The 11,659-nt window shown below is 36.3% G+C and overlaps 1 protein-coding gene across 1 annotated transcript; it reads left to right on the forward strand.

The window, feature by feature from the left end:
• The first annotated feature begins 4,737 nt into the window (after window positions 1-4,737).
• brf2 (BRF2 RNA polymerase III transcription initiation factor subunit) lies at window positions 4,738-11,302 on the forward strand. Its single transcript, XM_038293593.1, has 4 exons — window positions 4,738-4,993; window positions 6,750-6,809; window positions 9,164-9,485; window positions 10,342-11,302. Exons 1-4 carry the CDS (start codon window positions 4,846-4,848, stop codon window positions 11,138-11,140), a joined length of 1,329 nt encoding a protein of 442 aa, XP_038149521.1. The 5' UTR covers window positions 4,738-4,845; the 3' UTR covers window positions 11,141-11,302.
• Window positions 11,303-11,659: the final 357 nt, after the last annotated feature.

An 11,659-nucleotide genomic window follows, 5' to 3' on the forward strand; every position in this document is an offset into this window, starting at 1 on the left:
TTTTTGTTTTGTTTTGTTATCCGAGGCCATAGTCTTATCAAAATAGTAGGTTTTTAATTACAGAATCTGCATCACAATACTTTCCATTATCAAGCAGACCAGAAATGCTCCTTGGCCATTTAATTCTTCAGTACTTGTAGGTATTTTACAATTATAGAATTTAGAATAAAAAAAAAAAAAAAAAAAAAAACTAGCAATCATAGCAATTTGAAAGGCAACAAAGATCAGAAGAGATAACAGAGTCGTGCTGCAGGAACTATTTATGTAAAAAAAATATATATATCACCGCTTCAGTAATGTGCTGACATTTACAGGCAATATGTACAGGTGCTGGTCAAAAAAAATTAGAATATCATGAAAAAGTAGATTGATTTCAGTAATTCCATTTAAAAAGTGAAACTTGTATATTATATTCATACATTACATACAAACTCATATATTTCAGATGTTTATTTTGTTTAATTTTGATGATTACAAATGACAACAAATGAAAATCTCAAATTCATCATATCAGAAAATTAGAATATTACTGAAGACCAATAAAAACAAAGGATTTATAGAAATGTTGGCCAACTGAAAAGTATGAACATGAAAAGTATGAGCATGTACAGCACTCAGTATTTAGTTGGGCCTCCTTTGGCCTGTATTACTGCAGCAATGCGGCGTGGCATGGAGTCGATCAGTCTGTGGCACTGCTCAGGTGTTATGATAGCCCAGGTTGCTCTAATAGTGGCTTTTAGCTCTTCTGAATTGTTGGGTCTGGTGTATTGCATCTTCTTCTTCACAATACCCCATAGATTTTCTATGGGGTTAAGGTCAGGAGAGTTTGCTGGCCAATTAAGAACAGGGATACCATGGTCCTTCAACCAGGTACTGGTAGCTTTGGCACTGTGTGCAGGTGCCAAGTCCTGTTGGAAAATGAAATCTGCATCTCCAAAAAGTTGGTCAGCTGCAGGAAGCATGAAGTGCTCTAAAACTTCCTGGTATGTGGCTGCGTTGACCCTGGACCTCAGAAAACACAATGGACCAACACCAGCAGATGACATGGCACCCCAAACCATCACTGACTGTGGAAACTTTACACTGGACTTCAAGCAACGTGGATGAAGTGCCTCTCTTCTTTTCCTCCAGACTCTGGGACCTTGATTTCCAAAGGAAATGCAAAATTTACTTTCATCAGAGAACATGACTTTGGACCACTCACCAGCAGTCCAGTCCTGTTTCTCTTTAGCCCAGGCAAGACGCTTCTGACGCTGTCTGTGGTTCAAGAGTGGCTTGACACAAGGAATGCGACAGCAGAAACCCATGTCTTTCATACGTCTGTGTGTGGTGGTTCTTGAAGCACTCACTCCAGCTGCAGTCCACTCTTTGTGAATCTCCCCCACATTTTTGAATGGGTTTTGTTTCACAATCCTCTCCAGGGTGCGGTTATCTCTCTTGCTTGTACACTTTTTTCGACCACATCTTTTCCTTCCCTTCGCCTCTCTATTAATGTGCTTGGACACTGAGCTCTGTGAACAGCCAGCCTCTTTAGCGATGACCTTTTGTGTCTTGCCCTCCTTGTGCAAGGTGTCGATAGTCGTCTTTTGGACAACTGTCAAGTCAGCAGTCTTCCCCATGATTGTGTAGCCTATAGAACTAGACTGAAAGACCATTTAAAGGCTTTTGCAGGTGGTTTGAGTTAATTAGCTGATTAGAGTGTGGCACCAGGGGCCATCAATTTTGAACCTTTTCACAATATTCTAATTTTCTGATATGATGAATTTGAGATTTTCATTTGTTGTCATTTGTAATCATCAAAATTAAACAAAATAAACATCTGAAATATATGAGTTTGTATGTAATGTATGAATATAATATACAAGTTTCACTTTTTAAATGGAATTACTGAAATCAATCTACTTTTTCATGATATTCTAATTTTATGACCAGCACCTGTAATTGATTGAAAAAAGCACTTTTCATCACATGCACCTACAGCATGTTACATTGAATTCAATGAAACTTGCAAAACAGGAAAAAGCTATTTAGGTATTGATGCTTTTTTTTTAATAGTTGATATTTCTGCATGCCTCTCGTTCATGTCATGCAATTCTTTTAAAATGGTTTTAATTATCGAATCTAAACATAAGTTTTTGTGTTGTGCATTCATTTTAACATTGCATTGACTGAAATGCTTGTGACATTAGTGGGAAAGCTGAAAGCAGGTTCATACAAGTTTGAAGTTTGCTATAAATACAACATTACACCTTTTTCAAGAAATTAATAATGAAAGTCTGATTTTAAACTTGTTTCTTAAATACAATGGCATGTTTAGTTTTCAATTATTTAACAGTGATAGTGTCATTGAGATTAAAAAACTCTTTTTCAAAGGAGTCCTTGAACAAATAAAACACAAGTTACATAGTTAAAAGAAGTCTGAAAAACAGATGCATGTTATTGAGGATTCAATGATATGTTATTTCAAGGTTTTCTGAAGAAGGCAGGAGGAAGGAGCTGAGTAAACGGAAGCCTTTTTTCTGAATTTAATCTACCGTAAGCCAAAGGTACAAAAATAAGCAGGAAGTGTGTGTGAGAGAAATATCTACAAGTTAACACTTCTCTGTGCAGTTATAGTAAAGATCTAGACTGATAGTAGTCCAAGCAATGCCTTGTATATAGAAGTTAACCAATGGGAATTATTTTAAGCAGCCAAACTAGGTCAACCCATCCACGACCATAAGGGTGTGATTACTTTTTTTAGTTTTTAATAAACCTCAGACTAGAGATATAAACACTGTTCTTTAAAAGGGAGTTCCTGCTGAAGTCAAAGGCAAAATAATCTGCTTATTGTTAGAGAAAACAAAGACTCTAAATACATCGCTTAGAGACAGCTGTTATCTAAAGAAGCTTCACACATCATTTCAACACTGAATGACTTTTTATCCACGTGTTTTATCCATATATTATACTGATACGGATCTCTCTCTCTCTCTCTCTCTCTCTCTCTCTCTCTCTCTCTCTGTCTCTCTCTCTCTCTCTATTATATATATATATATATATATATGCTTATAAAGTATTATTTTTTAACTTCATACCTCTTTTTTTTAGCAACTTCAAACATCTCTGTACTTTAACAACAAGAAAAAAACAATCACAACTACATAATTATATTACAACTCACCTGTCCAACCACTCTCGCCAAAATGGTGCAGATTTCGGATATGTAGTCCTTTTACTTATTTAGTTCACTGATTAGTAAACATTTTAAAAACTTAAATTATTTTCCATTTTAGACCACATAAAGTAACTGCTTAGGTTATTTGTCGAACAACTAGTTACTTATATCGACAAAATATCCATTGTTCCTTTTTATAGGGGCCGAGCTAGATGAGGGGCCAGGGGTGGCAATGGGCACCCTTAGCCAATCATTAGCCACCCCTACCATTTATTTCCCTCTAATACAGATGGTGGCAACAGTAATAATCTCAAGTGGAATATTCAAAACATTTAAATTTTTCATATATTAGCAATTAGTTGACAACAAAAACACTGTGGTTAATTATGCACATCAATATACTAGCATTAAAAATTATAAGTACAGAATTCAAGCAGAAATAGATTTTGTGTTTTATGGGGTAAAGAGAAAATGATGTGTCTCTGCAAGTGATTTAGGAGTCTTCAGTGAAATCATAGATAAATAACTATTTCAATAAAAACTTATCAAATAATCAATTTATGTAGATATTAGTGCTTGTAACTATTAATTTTATGCAGAATGATTATTAATAAAAGTAGGTAAGTAATGACAATGGAAAAGATGTTTGCCCCCAAAAAAACTGAAATTATTTTATCCACTATACATTTTATTTAGAATGCAGGGATGTTTGAATATATGCATCTATTTGTTAGAAAAGGCTGTAGGAAAGTATAGTTTGTCTTTATTTAGAAAATATGGATGTTTTGCTGGTTAATTTTCCTTTTGATACAGTGTAGATTTACCGTGAGGTTCTGGCACCTATCCACTTTCTGCCACCCCTCAGTGTACATTGGTTATTGCCTGGCGACCCTTATAAAAAATGTATGGCTACGCCTCTGCCTATTTTGAAAAGTACGTGTAACTATTTACACTTTTAAGTTTTAAGCATCCATCTGAATGTGCAAAATATCCATTTAGATTAATTAAATATCCCAATAAATACTGATTAATAAAATAACATATTCTCAGCGAACAACCAAATATGATTATATGCATTTTAAAATGCATTAGTGATAATGCTAGTGATTGCGCGCGATAAAGGTAAGGCAAAGCAAGGCAAATTTATTTGTATAGCACAATTCAGTACAAAGACAATGCAAAGTGCTTTACATGATTAAAATACAGGAAGATAAAACAGAATCAAAGCAAGTAGGAAAAAATAAGAAATAAAAAAAATGCAGAAACAACAAAAGAATATTAAAAACAGTTGGAAGTTTTTGTTAGATTACATTTATTTATTTGATGATTTTTTTTTATAGGTATGGAAAGGTATGGAAAGTTTTAAAAAATTTAATTCAGAATACTTTAAATTTCTTTTTCGCGTTTATTATCTCTGCATTCTACAGCTTCTGTGACTTTGTTGATTATATATTGTTTCTTTTTGCTACATTCCAACATCATATCCTTTGGAAAGAAAAATTAGTTTACTCTAAACCTCGGAATGATCATATACGCGTCTTATTCTAAGCGGAACCTTTTATTAGACATGCTTGTATCTACCCGGGGACATCTAAACTCCCCACAAGTGGCGTTTGTTGTACGTTACCTAATCGTTTGAGTGATGTCTGTCAGCTTAAACCAGTGGTTGCTTTTTGACATTAAAGAAAATGTCTAAAGCGGGTTTAAAGTGTCCGAACTGCGGCTCCTCCAACATCGTGAACGATGACCTGTACTCACAGGCGCAGCTGGTTTGTGTGGAATGCGGCGCGGTGGTTTCTGAGGGGAGTTTGGCTGATGACCCTCTGTGGGGTACAGGTAGGAAGAGGACACTTTCTTCAAAATCCTATTAGTTTCACAGTTCAAACAAGTAAATCTCAGGGAAAGAGTGTTATTAAAGAAAAATTCATGGAAAAATGGCACACAAAAAAAACAAGGGGATGACGGAAAAACCAGGAAGATTGTTTAAAAAAAAATTCAGAAGATAGTAGGAAAAAGAAGAAATGGAAAACGAAATAGAAAGGAGGAGAGAATGATAACAAGGTTAAGATTTGGGCAAACAGGACTTAATTATACACTTTTCAACATTCAAAAACATACTACTGGCAAATGTGATTACTGTGGAAAATATGAAACAATAGAACATGTCATACTGGAATGTCATAAATGTATATGAAAACGAGAGAAGATCAATGAGAAAGTTTGAATTTATTAATTAAAGGATTAATTTAGTAGATATTTTGAGGAATAGTTAAGGGAGTAAACTTATACAAATAATTATTCGATTTTTAAAGAAAACTAAATTATTTCATAGCATTTGATTATAGAGAGGGTGAATGTGTGTCTAATATAGTACGTAGTTTTTTTGTTTGTTTTTTGGGTGTTTTGTTTTTTTGTTTTTGTTTTTAGTTGTCTTTTGTTTGTTTATTAGGAGTGTAAATAATAATGGGTTTTGTGTCAATGCTTCGATCCAACAGCCGACGATCCGATACATCGACACGTCTGCAAGAGTATCGATTCATGTTTTTTTTCCCGTAAATTTTCTTATCCATTTGCTCCTGGACGTAATTGTGACTCCCGTGCTGAGGTGGCGCTAACCCTATTTTGCCCTCCTACCTCACTTCCTTTAGCCACTACCCTCTTTCCGCATGCACACACGGTCGCATAAACAGTTTACACATGATGTATTCTTGAGTATCAAAAATAATCAAATCGTTAGGTCAGAAAATCAATACTGAATCAAATCACCATGATGGGTGGGATTTACACTCCTAATGTTTATATATAAGAAGATAGTCCATCACGAACCACACTCCATAAGAGTAAGTGGTGGTAATGATACTAAATGTTTGTTGCCAACTGCCAATAAATCCAAGAAGAAGAAGAGGACACTTTCACCACTGATTGATCTGCCAGGCTTTTTACTTTATTCTGATCTCAGACAACCTAAGGTTACCATTAATGGACCAACATTACCTGAAAGCATCTATTGAGAGGCCTAATTTGCAGTTGCGTCCTGCACATTAATTAACATCACAATAATTCAGATAAAGGCTGGAAAATAATCCTCATAGAGAGCAGGAACAGTCTGCTACCCTAGTTTCATATCTGTTTTTAATGTTTTGCAACCCATTAGTTAAATGGCAGGGATGCAAATTTATGTTTCATAAACCTCAATGGTTTATTTGATCTTGTGTCTCCTCTTGGGGTTAACTTTGCAACCACTCCACTGATCATACATGCATACAGCTATATGCCAAAATCATCTGTATTAAGACAATAAAAGACCTGAAATATTTCAGTTGGTGTGCAATGAATCTAAAATATATGAATGTTCAAGTTTTATCATTACATTATGGAAAATAATGAACTTTATCACAATATGCACATTTTTTGAGAAGGACCTGTTTAAGAGGGCCAGGATTCCAATCCATGCCTGCTTTGCACAAGGAACCAGTACTGTCCAAAAATGAGCTGTTTGGTTTAATTCAGCATTTTTAGCTGAATACCTAACAGGTAAACTCTGGTATTTGTCTAGATTTAATGTTGATGATATCTCTTTTATTCTCTATAGATGTCAGCTACAGCAGGACCACAGCGGTGAAAAAAAACCCCTGCCTCAATCTGATAAAAGGTGAGCTCTTCTCCCCCAAAGCAGATACTTTATACTGTGCAAAAGCCTTCAGCCACATTCTCCCTAAAGGCCACATGCCTGCTTTTAATCTTTTGAAGTGGCCTTTGCAATATTTCTTCAGGCTTTCTGAAGGCTCCTCAAACTTTTCCAACTGCAAACTTGATAGACTAAAGATATTTTTCTGTGATCTGTTGTTTCATGTCTGTGCAAGATACTTTTTTCATTTTCTTTTCAACGTGAAGTTACGTTTTTTTTTTTTTTTTTTTCTTTAGCCCTGAAGGTTTTGGTCCTTTTTATTCAGTTTTCTTAAAACTTTAAAACAACAAAACAGCAAGCAGTGGTGGAACATGCAGTGCTTTCTGTGAAATGTTTTTTTCTTAATCTAGGAATTGGTTCTAGTTGATGTGCATTTCAATAACTAGTGATCTTATTGAATTTTTTCTGTGTTACATGCATTACGGAAATGCTATAGATATTAGTTGAAAGTTGTTCTTTGTGAACAAGATGACACCTGATCAAAGAATATTTTAAAAGTAATGATTTTGGAACAAATCAGTCCATCCTTGAGTTCTATATTTCATTTTTTATGTTTAGTTAGTAAGGCTGGTAAGGCCTTTCATAACTTTTCAAGTTACACAGACAGACATACAAGCTCTCCTAAAAACATAAACTCCTCGGTGGAGGTAAAAATAGAAAATAATAGGGTTAGTGTAACAATTAAGAAGAAATTCTTCAGCCCATGGTCATAAGAAAATAAATGTCTAATTAATAACTATACATTATTTGAATAAAATAGTATGTTTTAATTTAGGGCTGAAACAATCAACTAATTTTGTAATTGATAAATCGTTAACTGAAGTTTAGAGACTCTAAAACATGCCCAGTAATTATACCAGACCAATAATTATACCAAACTTGCAAAAAAATGATGTGAATATTTTGCGTTTAAGAAAAAAAATCTTTACGTTCGTCAAAATTCTCTACCGAAAACTCCTCCACTGGAAAGTTTTAGTTTCACCTGGTTTCATTTCGTAAAAAAAAAATATTTAAGAAACCTTTTCCTATCCGATTATTAATCGATTAATCGGAAAAATTATCGACACATTAATCGATTTGCAAAATAATCATTAGTTGCAGCCCTGGTTTATTTTTTATTATTTAGATTTTTTTTTTTTATTAATTTGATGTGTGCATCTAAAGTTCCTTTTTTTTGTGCTCCATATATAAATGTTGCTTATTTTTAATGTAGCCTGCTGAATTTGTGGCACTTGTTGCCTTCAATACTTGCTGCAGTCCACATCCTATAGGCTGTTGCTTTTAAGACATGTTTAAATTTGAGTTCAAAATGTTTTAGTCAGAACTCTTCTGCAGGAAATCCTCCCTGGTTTCTGCAGGATGATTAGCGTTCTATAATGAGTCACAGCATATGCTTTAACAATGACCACTCGCCTCCAGTCTATCCCTGCAGGTGCGGCGGTGGACGCACTTGGTAGTCACGCCAGTCTTAAGCACATTGCAACCTTAAAACGATACTTATTGGACCGGTTATACAGTAATTGTAACTTCATTTTAGTTTGATATCAGATCAGAGGCACAGAAAGCGGCCTGTCTGCAGGCAAAAGCCAAGCTATACCTGCGGATAGAGTTGTGCATGAACAGCATTCACTGAATATGTAAGTCTTTTTAGTGAATGGTGAACTGAACGGATCAGTTGTGAACTGATGAACGTGAACGAGAGCGACATTCAGTCTGAGAACAAACACAGCTAACGTTCGTGTTCAATTAATAACGACCCTTTTCATTGGAAAAAGTCAGGTTTTACGCATTTATTAAAGTAAACAGCATGACAGACCAACATGTCTACTGCTAGTTCTAGTTTGCACAATTCAGTCTCATCTACTGGTATTTCTGATGCCGGTTTTGCAGAGCACTTTATATGGAGCTAGTTAATTTTCATCTGTGAACTGAACTTTGAGCTCATTCTTTTTTAATTATGAACTGGCACAAAATTGTCTGTGAGTTCTTCAGCTGTGAGTCGCTGTACCATTTCTTTGTGGAAGATAAATTCAAACCAAAAGTGGAGAGACATTTTTACAGGCTCTATATTTTCTGTGGTTACTTTAACAACTGACCTTATTGTATTATTACCTTAACAGCTGTAATATTTCCACAGCTTTAGTCTGGACTGGGCTTGAAATAAAATCAGGCCTTATGTTGAGACCAAGACAAGACTGAGACCATCAAAAAATGGTCTGGAGACCAGTCTCGACAACTACATCACTTCTGGGTTTTTTTTTTTTTTTTTTTTTCCAACAGTAAACTTTCTTGTTTTTTTATCTTTTGTTTACGTCAAGGTCTGGAGCGGGTGAAAGAAATATGTCGGATCCTCAGGCTCAACGCTGAAATCGAGCATCTAGCACAGACGTATTTCAGAACCGCCTACCAGCACGAGAGCTTCATCAATGTGACCCTCCAGAGGAAGGAGGTGCTGGCTGGCTGCTGTGTCTGCATCAGCTGCAGACAGCGGAATTGGCCGATCACTCTAGGAACCATCTGCTGCGTGCTAAATGCTGAAGAGACACTGTTAGGAGGCGTTTATCAGGAAATGCTCAAGATCCTTAACATCCAGGCTCCGTTTGTCAGTGTGGTAGAAGTCATAGAAACACACGTTCATGAGTAAGTAGTCTCAAAGTTTATATACATGCTCATTTAAAATTGTTAGGAATATGAAACAAAAGGTAAAACTTTGTCATAGCAATAGTGCTGTTCACACTGGATTAAGGTCACTCTGCAACATGGCTATCCTGCCATGTACTGGAGCAATCCCTGTTAAAAATGAAACAATCAATTTATATGAGGTAGCCTGTTCCACATCTGTTGGGATGTTTTTGTTTTTCCCCTTCCTAATGGCAACAGTTAGGTTCCTCAGTTAAGGTTTATAGGATAAACGGGTTCCTTCCTTTGGCTAAAAGAATCTCAACTTATCAGCACTGAATAGCTACTAGCTTGGCGCATACAGATGTCACACAGCCTTTAAGCTCCGTCTTATTCCCTGTCCATTGGGCTCCCAGCTTGGTAGTAGCACGCAACCTCCAAATTGTGCATAGGCGTGGCTGGGTTGGATGCAGGAGAACCAAAGAAGAAACTGAGTTTTTGAGACTGCTGTGTAATTTAGAATATAAATGATATCCTGGTCTCTCTGTTGAACATAATAGGTTACCAGGGTGTGAGAATTTAATCAGTAATCCCTAGAATGCAGCCAAAGTAAGTCACTCACAGGGCATTTTTTGGCTGTTGATTGGTAGGCCTTTAAAGTAATTTCATATATCAAAAGTTTTACAATTCCTGGTGTGAGGAGAGGTTTAAATGCACTTAAAATTATTTTTAGTCAAAGATATTTCAGGGTGATATTGTCTCATTTCAAAGTTAATAATACAAACTTCTCAGGCCTCAGTTTTACTTATTGGCTTAAATTTAGAAATCTTAGACCAAAAAAAAAACTTTATTAAAATTCCTTTTTTCTTCCTGACAGGTACAAAATAAGCAAACAAGATGTCCCAGAAGACTTTGCTGAGGATCCTAAGGTGTTGACTAAACGGGCAGTGGAGCTGGTGGAGCTGGCCGGAGAGTCCTGGATCGTGACCGGACGAAGGCCCCTTCCGCTCATGATGGCAGCTACGTATTTGGCCTGGCAGTCCTTGAACCCCAACAGACATCGCCTCAAGTTCTCCCTGGACAAATTCTGTAATATGGCCAAAGTGCGAAAGCGCAGAGCAGCTGCAACTAGAATAACTGAGCTGAAGGAGGTGCTTTGTAGGCTTGGAAAGGAGCTTCCCTGGGTTACGGAAGCGGTGACAGAAAGCGATGTTGTTCCCCTTGTGGGGGATATTCTAAAGTACAGGCATAGCCTGCTAGCGAGGGCTCTGAAAACCCATGAGAAGGCTTTGGAAGCCAATTGCGCTCAGACGAGCACTTTGAACCATCCAACAGATGAGGTGGTGCCAACTCAACATTCCGAAAGCAGGAATGAAAACGAAAGTACTTCCTCTGTGGTGCAGCTCTCTCCCAGTAACAAAGGGGAAAACCAAGGAGATAAAAACGATGATCAGAGTGAAGAACCAGTACCAAACTGGGGTAAAAAGGTCCTGTTTGCTCCTCCGTGTGTGATTAATGCCAAGAGGAGAAGGGTCGAGCGGCGTGTCGAGAACTGTACCGGCGATGAGGAAATCTCTGACGGTGAGATCGATTCCTACATCCGCTCTCCACAAGAAGCTCGAGACTTTGCCCTCATGCAGAAGATGCTGTCTTTGCCCAACAGTGAGAATTCATAGCTAACCTGCCCTTCAATAAGGAGGAAACTTTCACTATGTTATTGAGCTATTTTTTTTTGCATCGCATGTTCTATACAACTAAACATGCAACTTTCGTATCTGTTATAGACTCTACCTTTGTTCTTTTTATTTAATCTGAATAAAACAAGATGCCCTCAAGTTTTCCCAATCTCTGCATTCCTCTATTTTTGCTTAGAATCGACATTGAGGCTATTTGCACATATTAACAGTTGGAAATATAATTTTTTTTACATAAGCTTCTTATTTCTTTGACTAGGGTATTCGTTAGTACAAGATAATTCCCGTAGAGAACTTTTATTTTAAAAAATTACTAAATACGGGCAGAAAAAAATCTCAACTCCAGTGTTTTTTTTTTTTTAGGTAGTAGTATACTGCATTTTAAGCAGAAGTTGTTGATGTTTTTTACAGTTAATGTTTTATTGTTTCCTGTCACTCGATAAGCCCTGGTGTGGTGGATTTTCTAAAACTTCAACTTGAAATCTATTTTCATGAAATGAA

Source organism: Cyprinodon tularosa, unplaced genomic scaffold (genome assembly GCF_016077235.1).
Source record: "Cyprinodon tularosa strain WSP-4 unplaced genomic scaffold, ASM1607723v1 ctg33, whole genome shotgun sequence".
NCBI lineage: Eukaryota > Metazoa > Chordata > Actinopteri > Cyprinodontiformes > Cyprinodontidae > Cyprinodon > Cyprinodon tularosa.